General features: G+C 44.3%; 1 protein-coding gene across 1 annotated transcript in view; it reads left to right on the top strand.

The window, feature by feature from the left end:
• ZNF277 (zinc finger protein 277) overlaps positions 1-21,146 on the top strand; it is a 101,536-nt gene that overhangs the window by 32,656 nt on the left and 47,734 nt on the right. The window contains exon 5 of the mRNA XM_040343813.1: positions 18,646-18,737. Within this exon, the coding sequence (XP_040199747.1) occupies positions 18,646-18,737 (92 nt within the window). The remainder of the gene's footprint in view (positions 1-18,645; positions 18,738-21,146) is intronic.

Here is a 21,146-nt window from a genome sequence, read left to right as displayed (position 1 = left end):
ATGCAATTCTCAACAAGTATTTTCTGTTACATAGTAGGTGAGGTTGAAAACACAAGTCCATCAAGTCCAACCTATGTGTGTGATTATAGGTCAGTATTACCTTGTATATCCCTGTATGTTGTGGTCTTTCGGGTGCTTATCTAATTGTTTTTTTTAAACTATTGATGCTCCCCACTGATACCACCCCCTGTGGTATCCTTACCGCTCTTACAGTGAAAATCCCTTTACACAGTTTAAGGTTAAACCTCTTTTCTTCTAATTTTAATGAGTGGTCACGTGTCTTATTAAACTCCCTTTCGCAGAAAAGTTTTATCCCTATTGTGGAGTCACCAGTATGGTATTTATAAATTGAAATGATATCCCCTCTCAAGCGTCTCTTCTCCAGAGAGAATAAATTCAGTGCTCGCAACCTTTCCTCATAACTAATATCCTCCAGACCGTTTATTGGCTTTGTTGTCGTTCTTTGTACTCGCTTCATTTCCAGTACATCCTTCCTGAGGACTGGTGCCCAGAACTGGACAGCATACTCCAGGTGCGGCCGGACCAGAGTCTTGTAGGGCAGGAGAATTATCACTTTATCTCTTAAGGTCATCCCCTTTTTAAATGTATGCCAATATTTTGTTTGCAGCAGCTTGGCATTGCATGCCATTGCTGAGCCTGTCATCTACTAGGACCCCCAAGTAATTTTCCATCCTAGATTCCCCCAGAGGTTCTCCCCCTAGTAGATTGTAAGTAGATTGCATTCAAATTTTTGACACCCAAATGCATTATTTAAAAAAAAAAAAAAATCCACAATAAACCAAATTTGCCATTTAGTTGCTCACCCCATTAATTTGTTCAGATATTTTTGCAAGGTTTCCATATCCTGCAGAGAAGTTATGGTCCTGCTTAGCTTAGTATTGTCTGCAAATACAGAGATTGAACTGTTTATCCCATCTTCCAGGTCGTTTAAGAATAACTTAAATAGCATTGGTCCCAGGACAGAACCCTGATGGACCCCACTTTCCACCCCTGACCATTCTGAGTATTTCCCATTTATCACCACCCTCTGAACTTGCCCTTGTAGCCAGTTTTCAATCCATGTACTCACCCTATGGTCCATGCCAACAGACTTTAATTTGTACAGTAAACGTTTATGGGGAACTGTATCAAATGCTTTTGCAAAATCCAGATACACCACATCTACAGGCCTTCCTTTATCTAGATGGCAGCTCACCTCCTCATAGAAGGTTAATAGATTGGTTTGGCAAGAACGATTATTCATGTATCCATGCCGATTACTGCTAATGATGCTGTTTTCATTACTAAAATCTTGTATGTAGTTCCTTATTGTCCCATCTCCCTCCAAGAGTTGCATACTATTGATGTTAGGCTAACTAGTGTGTAATTCCCAGGGATGTATTTTGGCCCCTTTTTCAATATTGGTGCTACATTGGAGAAAATACAATCAGCTGGTACCATTCCAGTCAGTAGACTGTCAACTTGCTGAAAATCTTAAACTGAAAAAAGGAAAACTAATTTAGTCGCTACATCTAAAAAAAAATACAAAATATTAGGTTTCTGTTTCTTGCTTTTAAAAGTTGTAGTAGCCAACTGGATATTTTGTCTTCCATGCCATTTAGCTGGTATCCAATTTGTGAGCAGCTGTTAGAACTGTGAGGATTGCTATCACACATTTTGGCATTTTCTGTTCTGGAAAGTATTAAAAAAAGCAACCGTAGTGTGCAGTTATGGGTTTTACTTCCTCTTTAAATAGTAGCCCATTATGTGTCACATACCTGAAACCGAATGTGCGTGGGAGCCGCCAGTCACAGCATGACCCCCTCTAGAAACGGCACAGCGTGCCCTTTCTAAACTGCGCATTCGCCGAATACATCAGCGCATGCGCTGACGACGACAGCGTTCCAGGACATTGTAAATATCTCCTAAACCATATAGGTCAATGGGTTGCTGACCCACTATCCCAGAGCATCAGTGTTCAGGGAGCCAGCACGGGCAATGGAGCAAGCAAGCGGTCGCAGGGACAGCAGGAACTGAATAAGCTGATGCTTCCTCTATAGCTCCGGCTCCTGTCCCAGGCAGAGTACCAAGTGCCCTTTTCCGGGGATCTTTTTAACAGCCTGGAGAGCAATGCCAGCAGAAGCCAGGAGACAAAAAAGCCAGTCTATTAAAGTGGTTGTAAACTCAACCACACATCTTGCACCTACAGGTAAGCCTAGATTAAGGCTTACCAGTAGGTGCAAGAAATATCTCCTATACCTGCACGGTTTAGGAGATATTTACACTAATTACAGGCGCCGATGTCTACGGCGCATGCGCGCCGTAGACAACGGCGCAGGTGCACTGAAAGTGCAGTTTTTCTTAATGGCATAACCAGGGTTGATGCCGTATTTCCGCGCATGCGCGGGGACCTGTCGGTCCCGCACGAATGCACGGGAGTGACGTCATCGCTGCTCCGGCCAATCACAGCGCCGGAGCGGCGAAAACAGGAAGTATTTGTGAGGGGACATGGCGAGGGGAATTTCGAGGGGATTCGATATCAGGTGAGTGCCACATAATGAGCTAGTATGCATACTAGATCATTATGCCTTTCTCAGGTTTTTTTCCCCCCAATTTTCGGGGGTGGGGAGGGGGAGTTTACTTCCTCTTTAAATATCACATACATTGCACTTTTGCAATGGGAATATTTGCACTTTAACACTGATCTGCTGTGGCTTTCCTTCGAGTTAGCTAGACTTCTATTATATCCTGCAGGTTTGGTGAATTTCCTGAAAGCGCAACAAAACTCCTGAATGCAGGGGTTTTGGTGTGCTTTTTATAATGTGCACCACACCCACAAAATGTTATAGAAGTTCATGGAAAAGTACAGCTAACCTGCAGAAAAGCTGCAGGTGCACTGCCATGCACCGCATTGCAAGTAAACTGCTGCACATCAGTGTTAAAGCAGCCTTATAGGGGGCTCAGAACACTAAGGGCTCGTTTTTAAATACAGTGCATTGCGAAAGTATTCGGCCCCCTTGAACTTTGCAACCTTTTGCCACATTTCAGGCTTCAAACATAAAGATATAAAACATAAAACTGTAATTTTTTTTGAAGAATCAACAACAAGTGGGACACAATCATGAAGTAGAACGAAATGTATTGGATATTTCAAACTTTTTTAACAAATAAAAAGCTGATAAATTGGGTGAGCAAAATTACTCAGCCCCCTTAAGTTAATACTTTGTAGCGCCACCTTTTGCTGCGATTACAGCTGTGAGTCGCTTGGGGTATGTCTCTATCAGTTTTGCACATCGAGAGACTGAAATTTTTGCCCATTCCTCCTTGCAAAACCGCTCGAGCTCAGTGAGGTTGGATGGAGAGCGTTTGTGAACAGCAGTTTTCAGTTCTTTCCACAGATTCTCGATTGGATTCAGGTCTGGACTTTGACTTGGCCATTCTAACACCTGGATATGTTTATTTGTGAACCATTCCATTCTAGATTTTGCTTTATGTTTTGGATCATTGTCTTGTTGGAAGACAAATCTCCGTCAAAGTCTTAGGTCTTTTGCAGACTCCATCAGGTTTTCTTCCAGAATGGTCCTGTATTTGGCTCCATCCATCTTCCCATCAATTTTAACCATCTTCCCTGTCCCTGCTGAAGAAAAGCAGGCCCAAACCATGATGCTGCCACCACCATGTTTGACAGTGGGGATGGTGTGTTCAGGGTGATGAGCTGTGTTGCTTTTACGCCAAACATAAAGTTTTGCATTGTTGCCAAAAAGTTGGATTTTGGTTTCATCTGACCAGAGCACCTTCTTCCACATGTTTGGTGTGTCTCCCAGGTGGCTTGTGGCAAACTTTAAATGACACTTTTTATGGATATCTTTAAGAAATGGCTTTCTTCTTGCCACTCTTCCTTAAAGGCCAGATTTGTGCAGTATATGACTGATTGTTGTCCTATGGACAGAGTCTCCCACCTCAGCTGTAGATCTCTGCAGTTCATCCAGAGTGATCATGGGCCTCTTGGCTGCATCTCTGATCAGTCTTCACCTTGTATGAGCTGAAAGTTTAGAGGGACGGCCAGGTCTTCGTAGATTTGCAGTGGTCTGATACTCCTTCCATTTCAATATTATCGCTTGCACAGTGCTCCTTGGGATGTTTAAAGCTTGGGAAATATTTGTGTATCCAAATCCGGCTTTAAACTTCAACAGTATCTCGGACCTGCCTGGTGTGTTCCTTGTTCTTCATGATGCTCTCTGCACTTTAAACGGACCTCTGAGACTATCACAATGCAGGTGCATTTATACGGAGACTTGATTACACACAGGTGGATTCTATTTATAATCATTAGTCATTTAGGTCAACATTGGATCATTCAGAGATCCTCACTGAACTTCTGGAGAGAGTTTGCTGCACTGAAGGGGCTGAATAATTTTGCACGCCCAATTTGTCAGTTTTTTTATTTGTTAAAAAAGTTTGAAATATCCAATAAATTTCGTTCCACTTCATTAATGTGTACCACAGTTTTATATTTTTATGTTTTGAAGCCTGAAATGTGGCAAAAGGTCGCAAAAGTTCAAGGGGGCCGAATACTTTCGCAAGGCACTGTATGCGGTTTGGGGGGCCGTAAAACCCCATAGTTCATTGTGGCCTGTGACCGGTTACCAAATCACTTAAGCGGCCCATACTCTTCAAAGGGTTGAGCGCTCCTATCTTAGATGCACTATAATGGCGATTACGTTTTTTTCTTTCTTTGTAATTTTTTTTAGTTATTTGAATTTTCTATAAAATAAAGATCATCTCATCAAGCTGTGTTGTAATGGTTTTGTATCTGAGTTCTACTTTACAATTTCCAAACAGCTAAGGCTACATTCACACTGGTGATAAGGACTGGTGCAAACAGTGGTGGCAGGAATCGGAGAGGCTAGGTGCGCTTTCCAGCCCTGTTTACTGTAATGAAGGTCGCTGGTGGCCACACCTATTCGTGGCTCTCTGTATAGCCATGAATAGTTGTAGCCTCTGGCGACTTTTCATTATAGTGAGCACGGCCAGCGTCCACCTAGCCACTGGGAGCCGCAGCAGGGATCTCTGATTCCTGCAGCTACTATTTGCACCGGCCCTAATTACCGGTGTGAATGTAACCTTAGGCTTCATGCACACAGACCGTGTGCAGAGCCTGCATAATCACTCTCCTGGGACCTGCAGCTGCTGTGTACAGATGGCAATTGAGATGAATTTTTGCATTGTACATTTTACTGTATGTGTTTTTGCACTGGGGGGGGGGGGGGGGGTGAGTAAAGCATGCAGGCTGACTTATACTCCAGACACAGATAGTGTACATTCTGAGCATACATCCATGCTTGTGCAGGTGCTTTACACAATCCCTGGTACATAACCAGCCTCAGATTCTAATTCATCTCAGTGGGCGTCTGTACACAGCAGTTGCAGGTCCCAGGAGAGTGATTATGCAAGCTCTGCACACTGTATGGCCATGTGCATGAAGCCTAAGCTGATTAGAATATGTATAGTTAAACTCATGCCTCAGACTGAAAATCGAGGTGTGATCGATTGAAAATTACAAAGAAAAACTGAATTTTTCTGAATGCAGTGATCAAGGATTTCCTATTCATGGCTTAAAGAAGTGCATAGTAAACTGTTCAGTAGATTTCCTGCTGCTAAACCTAACAGTGCGTAGGACTATATAGTGTCAGCAGCTAGAAAGCACACATTTTATTTACATTTCAGGCCTCTTCCACAGAGCCTTTGCTCAAATATATTCAAGTTCCTCATTAAACTGCAGCCAGCTGCTTACCATGTCAGGCGAGCCGAATCTGTCTAGACAAGTTTGGTTGCCTGTAGCGACAGACAGCTCATATTTTCTTAGCAGTCAGCAGGAACATCTATCTGTAGGAAAAAAACAAATACGTTAAAAATTTCATTGTATGTTTGCAGTGCCCTTCAACAGTATATTTTATATCTTAAAAGACCAGTATACTCCAAAACCATAAAAATACAACAAATGAATGTATTTCACGTTACCGTAGGCTAGTTTATGCAGATGTTTAACCAGTTGACAGAAATGTTAGATATTTGATGTCTTAGGCCTTTCAATGTCTATAAGGAGGCAGAGTCTGTTCATAAATCCTGAAAAGCTTCTGTGTTTTATTGGGGTATTGGTGGCAGTGGGAAGAATGTGGACACTTGTGAATAGTGGTGAATCTGAGATGTCTGTTCCTTTTTGATTTTTTGCTAAGGCTTTCAGGGACCAAATATTTATTACCTTCCCGTGATAGTGGCCCATCCAGGAAAAGGTGGGCAGCAAAATGAGTCGGGGTAGTTTTTTGACTTCCCAGACAAGAAACAAACTTTATACAGCAAAGCATTGCTATTTACCATCTCCCAATACTAGCTTGGCTATTAAACTGTCAATGCTTGTAATGTAATACATTTTTTTCTTCTCTGAATATTTTTTATTAAATACAGTGTAAGCATACACTCTACAATCACAGTGTAGTGGTTTATTTCTTTGCTGATAATTAAAGTAAACTGTTTAAGAATTATTTTCATCTAGTAATGTATCTTTTGCAATTGTTTGTATCTCATATGTTATGTAATTATGGTTTGTGACATGATAATCCATAGCTCTGAGATAATCCATAGTTCTGACGTTTTTTTCACTGATGGCCTTTGAGCCAGCTGGTGTCAGGGGCATGGCGTGGGTAAGAAATAGTGTCTGATGCTTTGTTCCAAAGCTTATAGTCCAGTTTCGGTTCCTACTCCATCTGAATTTACACTTTTGAGACACACTTTGTCCTGCCTGTAGCCTGAAGACCTGATACTTTTACATGTGACCACCTGCTAAAAGGCCTGAGTGAACAGGCTTTGGACTTGTGTCTGTGGCATTAGTTTGATAGGGTGCTTCTGAGATCATTCAAAATGCATTGATGGGCGCATTTGACTCGCAGTGGACTTCTTCCTATTTTTTTTTTTTTTTTTTTTTTTTTTTTACTCGGCACCAGGCATATTACTTATATTGAATGTATGTCTCCAATAGATCCCTGTCTTCTGCCCTGGACAAGCTCGCCCCCCCCCCATACTACAACCCTGGCAAACAGATGACGCCAGAATTCTCAAAACACGTAACCGCGCTCTTAAGCGTCTGTGGCGTAAGGCTAAGTCTCACAAAGAATTGTGCTCATTTTGATAGAGCCTTTTTGAATTTTCAAAGTCAGGATATTAAAGTGGAGGTTCACCCGGAAATGTTAATTTTTAACCTTAGATTCATGCTCATTTTGTCTAGGGGAGTTTTTTTAAAATCAAAGCTGTACTTACCGTTTTAGAGAGCGATCTTCTCCGCCGCTTCCGGGTATGGGCTGCGGGACTGGGCGTTCCTATTTTGATTGACAGTCTTCCAAAAGGCTTCCGACGGTCGCATCCATCGCGTCACGATTTTCCGAAAGTAGCCGAACGTCAGTGCGCAGGCGTCGTATAGAGCCGCACCGACGTTCGGCTTCTTTTTCGGCTACTCGTGACGCGATGGATGCGACCGTCAGAAGCCTGTCGGAAGACTGTCAATCAAAATAGGAAAGCCCAGTCCCGAAGACCATACCCGGAAGCGGCGGAGAAGATCGCTCTGTAAAACGGTTAGTACAGCTTCGATTTTAAAAAAAAATAGCCGATTTCCCTAGACAAAATGAGCATCAATCTAAGGTTAAATTTTTTTTTTTTAGGGTGAACTCCCGCTTTAACATTGAACTTTTATACCTTTTTATATTGATATTTGCCGATTTCTAACTTTGTGATGTGCAGCTTGGATCCTTATGTGGTGAGCTCTAATTATTTGCTTATTAGGATCCGACTGCTCGCATTTGTCTATGGGGCACACCGGTGACACAATTGCATTTACTCCTTTTGTTGTTTCTTGTGTCTCTCTTGTGGTCCACACCCTCTTTTGGTATTTAAATGGTGTGGTGCTTGGTGTCTGGATATGATCTCCTTTCCCTGAAGAATCCTTATGTGGGGAAATGCATTGGGTGGAGTCACTATCCTAGACAATATCATACTTGAGCTAGTCGGGCTATGTGCTGTGGTTGTGCTTTTTTGATTTTTTGTATGGAACTTTGTTTTTAGCTTGATGTTATGTTCTGATTTGGAGTAATACATCTTTAAAACGAACTGCACCATGAAGCCTTTCTCTTTCTGCCCCTATTAACAATACCGGTATGGTGAGCAAGCTTGGATATCCATTTGATGTATAAAATCCATTGAAAAAGGAGTTTTGCATAGCTCGGACGGGATATGCTGTTTTTTTGTTTGTTTTTTGGTTTACATACCGTAGTATAGGTGTTTTCCCCTCCGGCTTCCGGGGTAGTGAATCCCGCGGGAGTGGGCGTTCCTATTCAGAGACTAAGTGATTGACGTATGACAAAAGCTTCACCCCCGGCGCAAAAGGCGTGTCACCAGTTTCCGAAAAATGCCGATTGAATTGAATGGTATATACTTGTTTTTAGGGTGAGCCTCCACTTTCAGATGCTGATCCCTATCTGGCTGATGGTGTTCTAACATGCCTATTTGATCTCTATTACCTGAGATCCAACGGATTTGGTAAGCGGCAGTGATTGCCTTTTTTCTTTGATGAACAGAAAATCTTACCTGCAGACAAGTTGTCATTCTGTTGTAATTGTGGATTCCGGGAATTGTGAAGCTACTGCGATTAATTTTTTGGATTCCTAATTGCTTGTTTAGGACATTGTATCTATTTTTCTAGATATTCTCTCATTTAAGGTTTTTCGATCATTAACACATTTTCACCTCATTTATGTGGTAGCGCACTATTTTTTTGTTTTACTCAAATATAAATATGCCCCCCAAAAATAAAATTCTCGTCTCCACACTGCCAAGCAGACCTATTTTATCACTCTCATTAACACCTTCCCATCCAGTCCCCATCAACTCTTCTTTATTTTTTAACTCTACTTCGTCCTCCATTGCCTCCACCCACTAACTCACTGCCCAAGAGATCGCCAATCACTTAAAAAATAAGATTGAAACTATTTGTGATGAAATCTCTATGCTGCAGATATCCCCCACTTTAACACCCCATGTCCACAGGTACAATCAACGCTTCCCTTCATCAACCCCGCTACTATAGACAAGGTTGCTAAACTTCTTTCTAACACCCACCTGTCCCCTGGACCCTGGTCCCTCTCAAATACTGCATTCAAGCTCTGACTCTATCCTACTTCTAACCCACATTTTTTATCTCTCCCTCTCTTATGGCATCTTCCCCAACTCTCTTAACCTTGCACTAGTCACCCCCATACTTAAAAAGCCTTCCTTGGACCCCACCAGTCTTAACCTACAGCCCTTCTCCTTGCTCCCTTTTCCTCCAAACTCCTTGAACGCCTGGACTACAACCTACTGTGTGACCAGTCTGGATTTCGCCCTAAACACTCCACAGAAACTGCTCTCCTAAGGCCCCATATACACCTGAGCGTAGCATTTTTGAGTGGCTTTTCCGGCGTTTTGTCACACATATTCACACGTATTCACATGTATTCGCGCGTTTGCATACAGCGTTGTCCGACGTTTTTGAACTTCATCGTTTTTTATTTTAGCCAATAGGAAAAATTATCATCTCTCATCATTTGTTGCTATGTTTTTAGATTTTTTTTATCTTCCTGGGTGAATATTCTATTTCACAGAACAGATTAAAGCGTCAAAACGCCCGTAGAAACGCTCGTTGTCACGCTAGATGCTTGAATCAAGCGTTTCCATTCGTTTCTGGGAATACAAACGTTCAAAAACACCCAAATCAGCCCAATTCGAGCGAAAAAAAAGGGTCCAGAACTTGTTTGAGCTTTAGGCGTTCGGCTTCAGACGTTTTGGAGTGGAGATCATCTCCATTGAGAATAATGGATTTTTTCCCCTCTAGCGTTTTGGAGCTTCATGCTTCAGGCTACAAAACGCTCAGGTGTGAATGCACCCTAAAACTCAAAAACATTTTACCAACCAAAAAAATGAAAAGAAAATAAGTACCACCAACTTAAAAATATATCATAAGCAGTACATTTACACGCACAGTTTCCTGTTACTGTCATTTGCCTATTATTATACAGAGCAAAATCTATTGGTATAAATAAATCTTAAAGCAGCCACATAGATATAAGTAGCATATATACTATACTAAACTATAATACTGTAAGAAGTACACTGTTTACCTCTGGGGGGAAAAAAAACACAACAAAGGGGGTAAGGGGAAGAACAAAACATAACCCAGTTGCCGACCTACTTCATATTTCTTCCAGTATGCCTCGCCACCTATCGCATATTTCCTTGAACCAACAATCCACCAAAACGCCCCTCCTGTGTTTTAACATTATAGGAGCCTTAGTGATACTAAGGCCATTGGGGCCAGGCCTGGAGCCTGTAACCAGGGTTCTCATAATTTGTCAAACTTAACATCACAGAATCCTACTTATTTTTAGTGCAGTGCCGTGAGAGGGCCTGAAGATGGTGAGTGTTACCTGCAAACAACACCTGTGCATCCCCGTGCTGGCAAAACATGGCCCTGCACGGGGCACACATGGAGACGCCCCATGTGAAGAAGGCCTTGGTTTGTACAAGCAACTGTCTGTATGCCTTCTGATTGTCTGGCTAACAATTTGCTTAGAAAAATGTAAATTTTCTCAAGCATATGCATTTTGTCCGTGCAAAGCATTATGCATTACAACTCTATAAAGGCATGTCTTAACCAAGGGTTATACAGCAGGAGTTGAGACAACGCCATCTACTGTCTACCTGTATTTCTGAAATAAGTGATCATTTAAATAGATTCATTTTAATTGATTGCCACATAGTTGCTTTGAAAACATAATATTTAGTACTATTCTTTTCTTTTATATTTCATCTGCGGCTTTGAAGTGAATGTTAATGCCTAAAATCCCTGAGCCATGTGTTAGCAAAATGCAACAGATGTTAAGCAGATGTGGTGAAACTGCCACATGCAATATGCTTGCACCCAAGAGAAAATGAGTTTAACATTACAGTGTGTGTATATACTTTATACAGTATTGTACAAAAGTAAATTAAGTGGTTTTAGCTTTGTTTCCATGGCTTTTTGGCCACAGTTTTTCCATGAAGACCATTTGTCAGACTTTTCTGGCCAGTAAATGGATGTACCTGGGTCCCATGGGTTTCCACCAGTTCTATGCTGATGGCACTGCTGGACATCATCTGATGTCAAAGGAAGGTAAGCATGAAGTGTCTTTCATCTGCTGCATTAGGTTTTCTTGGCCGACCAATGAGTTTACAGTCCTTAACGAGAACCGTTTTTTGTGCTGCTTCAAAAGAGCTTGAACAGCACATCTTGAAACCTCAGCCTGCTTTGAAATCTTTGTCTGGGAGAGACCTTACTGATGTGGTATTACCTACCTTGTGTCTTGTTGCAGTGCTCAGTTATGCCATGGTGTAGGATTTGTGATCTGTCTCCACAGCCTTGCCTTAGTTGCAGAGTTTGGCTGTTCCTCACCCAGTTTTAGGCCTCTTGCATAGCTTTTTTTAGTTAATGACTGTGTTTCAGCCCACATATTGTACAGAATATGTACGGCAATTGTACACCTGACTCTAATTCTACAAAATCCCTGACTTTGTGCAAGTGTAATAATTGATGCTGGTTTGAAGCCAAGGGGTAGACACACCAAATATTGATTTAGATTTTTCTTCAGTTTGCTTACTTTGCATTTTGTAAATTGATAAAAATGATTTAAATATGTTTCACAGTAGTGTGTGAGTGTGTGTGTCTCATTAATAACATTTATAATTGTAAAATGTGTTTACTTAAATACCTCCAAATAGAGCTGCACGTCAAGAATCGCTATCGCGATCTTTTTCCGTTGCAATTCTTTTACGATCTTTGACATTAAAAGAATTTTCTCTCTGCACTTTGGTATGCAAAGAATTTCCTGTCTGCTCTCAGCCAAAAGTCAAAGTCTGGGCAATCTGCCAAGTCTGGGCAGCCTGCCAAGTTTTGAAAACATTCTTTATCAGTGAAAAGTTAAGTCTACACATTTAAACATTGTATCACATCAAAGGAATACACTTCTGTATGTAAATTAGGGAACGTTTAACCACTTAAACACCAAACCTTTTTCTGACAGCTCTTTTCAAGTTAAAATCATTATTTTTTTTTGCTAGAAAATTACTTAGAAACCCCCAAACATTATATATTTTTTTAGTAGGGACTCTAGAGAATTAAATGGCGGTTGTTGCAATATTTTATGTTGCACTGTATTTGCGCAGCAGTCTTTTTAAATGCAATTTTTTTTTTTTTAATTACTTTAACGAATTAAAAAAAAAATAGCCAGTAAAGTTAGCCCATTTTTTTTGTATAAATGTAAAAGATTTTACGTCGTGAGAATCGTGAGCAAAAAAATCGTGATTCTCATTTTGGCCAGAATCGTGCAGCTCTACCTCCAAACGTTAATTTCTGTGTTTTGCCCTATTACTCAAAAGTACTGTAGCCACTAGCCGGGTGTTCCCTTCCTGATGAATTGAAGAATCAGGTTGCTGTGAGCAACAGTTGCATATTTTGCTCCAGTTATTTTTTATAAACCAGTCCCACTGACCTTTTTATTAAACCATATTTGTTATTCTGCCCTACTGTACTGTAGAAGCTGCATGCAGGTCTACTATACGTTGGGTTTTACCAGAACAATATTTCTTTTTTTTTAAAGGTTAACTTTTTTATTGTTTTTTTTTTTTTAAAACATAACACGTAATAGTTACACAGGCGTATAATCATAGCGAACATCGCTGCAAACATAGTGCAATACGTTAATCAGCTATACAGGTTAATAGTGTGAAACAGTACACAGAAAACATCAGCGCACAGCATAGTTTACTCTAGTCAGGGCATAAGCACTGTCAGTAATCCGACCATAATATCCTTATTACGAGTTGTACCCTAGGAGGCAGGTGGTATGGTACTATCTGAGGTAACCCAGGAGTTCCATATTTTGGAGAACTTCTTTGGACATCCTCTAGTTTTGTATGTTAACTTATATAGTGGTATTGCTTGGTTAGTAATGGTAAGCCAGAACTTTATAGTCGGTGCGAATTGAGATTTACAGTGCATGGCTATCGTTTTTTTGCGTAAAACATCACTATGCATATAAAGGATTGCACATTTTTGGACAATTCTTAATCGTCAACATATCCCAGCAGACATCTAAGAGGATTACAAATGTTTGGTATCTCGGCTACAGAGCTGATGAAGGCTGTAACATCTGACCAAAACCTCCTGATCGGAGCACATTCCCACATCAGATGGAAGAACGTGCCATCAGCCATTCCACATCGAGTGCACACAGGAGTGGATAATCTCTTTAGTCTATATAACAAATATGGTGTAAAATATGATCTATACAGCAGTTTGGTCTGGATCACCTTATCCCTTAAGGAGATGACGGAGGGCACCTGGAGCAGTAAAATTTCACCCCAAATCTCCTCCGTCAGCTCAGGTATGTCTGTGCGCCATCTCTGTTCAATGGTGGTAAGCCTAGCGGTCGTGGAGTGTAGTAGAGTCTTATAGTAAGAGGAAACTAGTTTGGTGTGGGTGGGATCCATCAGTAATTTTTCAAGTGGAAATCTCTATCTCTATATTTCGCAGCCCGAATTGTGCTGCAGCGGTATGTCGTATCTGTAAATATTGGAAGTAGGCCGTGCGTGGGAGTCCAAAGTCTCTCTGGAATTCCTCAAACGAACGGAACGTATTGTCTGTAAATAGGTGCGATATCGTTTTTACCCCTTTCTTAAACCAGTACTCCTCGTTGGTTCTCTGATGAAATTCTGTTAGGCATGGGTTTCCCCATAGCGAGGAATTGGGGGAATATTTAGTTGGGGTGCTGGGTGGTAATAGTATAGAGGTTTTAAAGATCCGCAAGGTTATGGTCAAAACATTTACCCCTTCCCTCCCCCTAAGCAACAGACGGTGTATTAGGTTCTGGACAGATTCGTATGAGGTGAGGATGACCGCCTCTAGAGCAGCAGCCGCCGCATTGTTGGCCTCAGGATAAAACCACCAATGGGCATGTGCCATTTGTGAAGCAATATAGTACGTTTAGAGACAGGGTTGCGTTTTGTCACTCTATGACGGAGGGTATGAACATCATGTTTCAGGAAAGAGAGATCTGTCTTAATGGAGTCCATCTGTGTAGTAAGAGAAGCATGGCTGTGCTGTATAGCCCCCATAATCTGTGCCAGGGTGGGCTCTGCATCACATAGCGGAGCTGCACGGGAGTCAGGGTCAGTGTCATCAGAAGGGAAGACTAGGAGGGGGTCAGTCGGGCTAGAGGCCTGGGTTTGCTGTGACTCACCCTTCCCTGGAGGTCGCCGCTTTGAGGAGGAAGAGGAGGACTGTCCATGCTTCTGACTGGGGCTGGTCGGCACCATTTTGCTGCGAGGGGGGGGGGGGCGGCGGCGGCAAGAACCCCGGTGCTTCCTCATTACAGGGCCATATTTTACCATCCCCTGATGTGCTGTGGGACTGGAGGATCTAAGGAAGCTGATGGGATACGCAGATGGTTTAGTCAGGTGCTTAGGATCACTTAAGGATGTGTGCGGTGTGGATAGGGCTCAGGTACCTCTCACATCTTGGTCATCGGCTACGTCTCTGGATTCCCTCCACAGCCTCAGATGAAGGGAGTTTTCACGCAGTGGCCAGAGTGCTGTGGTGGAGGAGTGGGGCCCATAGCCAGGAGGAGAGAGACTAGGAGGCTGGGGTTGGCCGCTGGGGTGTATCAAGTTGGCCGCAACTTGCCCATTAAATCCCGGGATCGGCCGCCTGCCAGTGCTCAGGGAAGTCCCCAGGAGGGCTGCAGGCAGTGGTGGAGAAGTGGGTCCCTCGTTGGAGCAGTGTGGGGGGCTAGCAGTGATCCGGAGAGACAGCACTCAAATCCGACAGGGCCCGGTTGTACCAAGATGGCCGCCGGCTCCAGCAACTAGGCCAAAGCCGCGGTCTTTCCTGAGGGACGCTGCCGGCCAGGAGAACGCTGTTCCGTTCGGGCCTCCGCCTGGTCAGGATCTTGTGGCGCTGGGTAGAGAAAAGGGAAACTGCCGCTCCAGGTGAGTGCACTCCGCAATCGGTGTCCTCTCAGAAGCGTGGGTGCAGGCAATGCATGGAGCGAAGACTGGAGAAAAAGACTGGACAGCCGCACTTCCACGAAATTCTTAAAATGTTGCTTTTAATAGTAAAAATGGAAACAACACTACAAGTCACAGCAGACAGTGGGGTGGATAGCTGACACGTTACGCACAGGGGGAATCAGCGCTTAGTCATAGCTAAGTGCTAGTTTTAGCTATGACTAAGCGCTGATACCCCAGTACGAAACGCGTCAGCTATCCACCCCACTGTCTGCTGTGACTTGTAGTGTTGTTTCCATTTTTTACTATTAAAAGCAACATTTTAAGAATTTCGTGGAAGTGCGGCTGTCCAGTCTTGTGGAGCTGGGTGGCACAGTGTGGAGGGTCCCCAGAGGGAGCCGTCAGGATGGTGGTGGAGTTCAGGATTTGTAGGAGTCTGGAGTAAAGGACGGAGCTGAGATCCCAGACGTCCTACTCCATGCCATGCCCCCAGAACAATATTTCTTAGTGTGGGACTTTTGCCATTGCAGTTAAACAAACAAATGTCCCCTAACTGCTTCTATCCTCTAACCCAGGGATAGGCAACCTTTTGGAAGCTGAATATCACCTTTAAAAAAATAATTATATATTTTATTAACTAACTAAGAAGGCCTACCTAAATAGTAAGGAAAACGTAAAAAAAAATATAATAAAACAAATGTCACTGTAAAATATAAACTTGGCCTACCTTAAACATGTCAGTCAGTAGATCAGTTTACAGTGTCAGTAAGGCACTGGATGGTGTGTGGACAGTGTCAGTAGGGTAGTGGATGGAGTGAGTTTTTTTTTATTATTATTTTTTAGGATCCCTGTTTTGGGGGCTTTGGTGAAATATCAGGGTTCTAAACGGATCCCCCTGTTGTCTCACATTTGAGACAAAGGGACAGATATTCCCCAGTCCCTTTCTCTGCAGCCTCAGCTGCACTGGACAATGAAGGAATGGGAAGTGCTCTGTGCTGAGCAGGTTTCTGTTTGTTCACAAACTGAAGCATAGTAAATACAGCCAATGATCAGTACCATTCACTCATTGTGTTCATTCAGAAATGGAAGTGGCTGGTAAGTGACACATTTACCGACCATTTCCCCGCTCTCCATTTTGAAAGCAAGTGGGTAAGGGAGGGTCACCCTGGAGGAGAGGGTGGTGGGATCCACTGTGTGTAGTTGGGGGATATATTTAGCAGAGATCGCTGCCTGGGGTGTCATCTCTGTATATCAGGGTGACCCCTGTAGAAACCCCCTCACACACACACTTTATATTATAGACCAGCCCTCAAAAATCCACTCGCCTGCTCGCATTTGGCAAGTGGATTCTGAGGTCTGGCAAGGAGGGGCTGCCTGGGATTCGGGGGGGGGTGAGGGTGTTTTAAATGGGAGTACTGCTCCCAGCGATCACCGAGAGAGGGGGAAGAGAGAGAGAGAGAGAGAGAGCGGCCTAGGTGTTAAGAGCGCAGCGGGGGGAACAGTGATAACAGCTTTCATTTCAATAGCCGTGTTCCCCGCCGCCCGCTGTCAGATACAGCCCCGCCCCCTGGTCACAGGATTTTGATTGACAGATCACCCGTCACTGGGATTGGACGGTTGATCTGTCTATCAAAGTTCCCCGGCCAGGGAGCGGGGCTATAGGCTATATACGACGTTGCACGGCGGGAACACAGCTATTGAAATGAAAGCTGTTATCACTGTGTTCCCCCGCTGCACACTCTCATCACCTGGGCGGCTCTCCTGTTCCTCGGCTCCACAGGTAGGCTACAAGGTCGACACAAGGCACCATGGTGGGCAGTGGGCACACAGCTGCAGGGTGGGCACACGGCTGCAAAGTTGCACTGGGCACACAGCTGCAAGGTGGGCACACGGGTGCATGGTGGACACAAGGCTCCATGGTGGGCACTGGACACACAGCTGCAAGGTGGACACAAGGCTCCATGGTGGGCACTGGACACATGGCTGCAAGGTGGGCACATGGTTGCAAGGTGGGCACTGGGCACACCGCTGCAAGGTGGACACAAGGCTCCATGGTGAGCACTGGGCACACGGCTGCATGGTGGGCACACGGCTCCATGGTGGGCACTGGGGACATGGCTGCAAGGTGGACACAAGGCTCCATTGTGGGCACTGGGCACACGGCTGCATTGGTGGGCACAAGACTGCATTGGTGGGCACTGGGCACACGGCTGCAAGGTGGACACAAGGCTCCATGGTGGGCACTGGGCACACGGCTGCATTGGTGGGCACACGACTGCATTAGTGGGCACTGGGCACACGGCTGCATTGGTGGGCACACGACTGCATTGGTGGACACACGGCTGCATGGGTGCACACGGCTGCATGGTGGACACAAGACTGCATTGGTGGGCACAAGGTTGCATGGTGGCCACTGGGCACACGGCTGCATTGGTGGGGACACGGCTGCATTGGTGGGCACACAGCTGCATTGTTGGGCACTAGGCACAAGGCTGCATTGGTGGGCACAAGGCTGCATTGGTGGGCACTAAGCTGCATGGTGGACACACGGCTGCATTAGTGGGGACACGGCTGCATGGTGGACTCAAGACTGCATTGGTGGGCACTGGGCACATGGCTGCATTGGTGGGCACACGGCTGCATTGGTGGACACATGGCTGCATTGGTGGGCACTGGGTACACGGCTGCATGGTGGACACAAGACTGCATTGGTGGGCACAAGGCTGCATGGTGGCCACTGGGCACATGGCTGCATTGGTGGGGACACCGCTGCATTGGTGGGCACACAGCTGCATTGGTGGGCACTAGGCACCATGGTGGACACACGCAGCCTGCATTGGTGGGCACGGATACAGTTGTTATTTTAATAACTTAATTCTGCATATTACATTTGAGTGTCATTTTATGAGAGCATGTTTAGGGGCGGAATTAGGGGCGGGCTGGGTGGGACTGGTGGCGAGTAACCATTGAGGCCTGGCTAGTAGCTCAGGACTTGAAATTTTGAGCCCTGTTATAGACCAAAGGCTGATGAGCTCATGTATATAGACTAGTAATGTGCTCTGATGACAATGATTGTGTAGGAATAGGAGGGTTCTGGGGTTGACAACCAAGGCATGTGATCTACCTGTCACCTGCTTGCGATCGACGGGTTGCTGACCCCTGATGTAAGGACATGCAGCAGCTGTATAAACGCAACCAAAGGTTCTAATTTAACATGTGTAGGTAAGTGGCACTGAATTGAATGCACACTGTTTTTGTTTGGGGCCATACACCTGTACCACATGCCTGTCAGATTAGTATATGTGGCAGTGTTCGTGCAGCTGCTGCATCCTCGAAAAGTAACACAGCTCCAGTCGGCTGAGCTTTAGCAGGAATGTTGTTGTATTTGTATCCACTAATAATGATTTTAGTGTATTTTTATCAAAAATATTGTTTGATATTTTCGGGTGTGTTTTTTTTTTCGTTTCATACCTTTTTTATTCTCATCTGCCATAATACATTTATGTTTGTATAATTTAACAGAGAATCATTTTGGAACAGCAGCAGAGTGAGAGATCGGATACAAGTTTTCAGAGGCTGTGCATGTTTTGTGATGAGGAATTTAAAGGAAACAGGTTTGTTTGTTTTTATTTACTCCTTTGTGATGTTTTTGCATTCCTAACTAATATAAGTACCGGTTCACACTTGGGCAACACGACTTTCCAGCACGACTTTACAAGGCAACTTGGAGACGACTTGAGCGCGACTTCAGCGCTACTTGGAGCGACTTACAATGCGACTTCGAGTCGCCTCCGGGACAGGTGATTTTGCCAGTGGCCAATCACATAATAATCTGCTCTGTGGGAGGGAGGGGTTTGCCTTGGAAAACTATTTTCACTTCCTGAAGTGTTACTTCAGTTAAGACTTAGAGGCGACTTCAATTGAAATCAATGGGTAGAAGTCGCCTTGAAGTAGTACAAGAACCTTTTCTGAAGTCGGAGCGACTTCAGTAGTGTGCATTGAGACGGCTCTCATTAGCTTTCATGTAATTTGTTATGTCACGCGACTTGGGGGCACAACAGAAGTCGCCGCCCAGGTCGCGGTGGTGTGAACCGACTCCAAGTGTGGTGTTTACTTCAGGGTCTGGAAATCTATAAACTTTAATGTATTATGCATTGCATCCAAAATTTGGAAAGTCTACGCTATTTCAAAGAACCTGCACCACCACCAAAAATAAAAGTAGGAGGAAGAAAATGGCAGAAGGCATAAATGCTTTTACAGGGCTTATGCCGCGTACACACATTTTTTGGCATGAAAAAAAACCGTTGTTTTAAAAAAATGTCATTTAAAATGATCGTGTGTGGGCTTCACATCATTTTTCGGGTTCTGAAAAACGACAAAAAAACATGCTGCATTTTTTAACGATGTTTTGAACAATGTTGTAAAAAATTATCGTGTGTGGGCTAAAACGAGGTTAAAAACCCGTGCATGCTCAGAAGCAAGTTATGAGACGGGAGCGCTCGTTCTGGTAAAACTACCGTTCATAATGGAGTAAGCACATTCATCACGCTGTAATAGACAGAAAAGCGTGAATCGTCTTTTACTAACACGGAATCGGCTAAAGCAGGCCCAAGGGTGGCATCATCTGCATGGAACTTCCCCTTTATAGCGCTGTTGTACGTCATCACGCTTTGCTAGAGCATTTTTAAAAAAATGATGGTGTGTGGGCAACGTAGTTTTAATGATGAAGTTGAAAAAACTTTGTTTTTTTTCATGTTGAAAAATGATTGTGTGTACGCGGCATTAGGATTTGACTTTACTGGACCTTATTACTATGGCTCCTAAACATAACTTGACAGTGACTTTACTGCACTCTAAGGCCCTATTCACATGTGTGCCAGGGGACAGTAAAAACATGCAGTTAAACCTCTGTTTCTTTATCGTTACATCACGGGACACAGAGCGGCATTCATTACTATATGGGTTATATGGAGTACCTTCAGGTGTAGACACTGGCAATCTTCAAACAGGAAATGCCCCTCCCTATATAACCCCCTCCCATAGGAGGAGTACCTCAGTTTTTACGCCAGTGTCTTAGGTGTTAGTCATGGTTTAGCTTGCCTCCGCATCCTTGGGATTAGGTGAGCTACCGGTTCTGTCCAAAAAAGCCTGCGCGCTAAAGTGGTCAGTAACCGGACCCCAAACCCTTGGGGTATAGCCCATAATGCTTTCTTTTTAAGAGAGCTGGACCCTGGGCCCAGAACTTAGAAAACCTTTGGGGCGCCTAATGTTTTCTGTTTGCCAGGGTGCTGTATGGGCCCAGGACAGTGGATCCTTCATGGAAGAAGAAGGTTCCCAGGGCCTGAAGGTCTAGACATCCCCACGGAGATGGGGGAAGATTGGACCTCTTGCTTGGCAAAGTCCTGCGGCATGGAGCAGGTAAGTAAGGGGAAAAAACCTGCGGGGCTTGGCTCTTAGCAAGTTTTTTCTGGGAGGTCACAGGGGACATGCCTAAAGGTTATGCATTGCATCTGGCAAACCAGTCACATATCATGAAGATAGGATGGCTCTATATGTTATATTTCCCCATAAAAAGTGACCTCCCTGGTAGTGTTGCAAAAGCTGTGAGTGGGGCCTTTTATGTACAAGTGTATGTGTGTGTCAGAGAGCTATGCTTACCTGCAAGCCTCCAGGCGATGCTCTATCCAGTCCTCTCCCTCATGCCTGCAAGGCAGGCAAAACGCTGACCTCCTCGTGTGCTCCAGGCCTGCGGCTGCAGGAACAGAGAGGCCCTTCCTCCCAACCCCCCCCCCCCCCCGTCGGCGGGCGCGCGCGCGGTGCGCGTGCACGTGTTATAGACGCATTTGGCGCCGTTTTAGCTGGGGGGGAAGGGCGGGTCAGTGGTTTAAAGGAAGGGGCGGCCCTTCCTTAGATGCCACAGCTCATTCATTTCTCTGGCTTAAGGGAGGAAGGACTGGAGTGAAGCACGGGGCGCTGAGGACACACAGTGGCCAGAAAGAATACTACAGTCTTCAGAAGATTGT

This window comes from Rana temporaria, chromosome 3 (genome assembly GCF_905171775.1).
Source record: "Rana temporaria chromosome 3, aRanTem1.1, whole genome shotgun sequence".
Classification (NCBI taxonomy): domain Eukaryota; kingdom Metazoa; phylum Chordata; class Amphibia; order Anura; family Ranidae; genus Rana; species Rana temporaria.
This window is presented reverse-complemented; position numbering and strand designations above follow the sequence as displayed.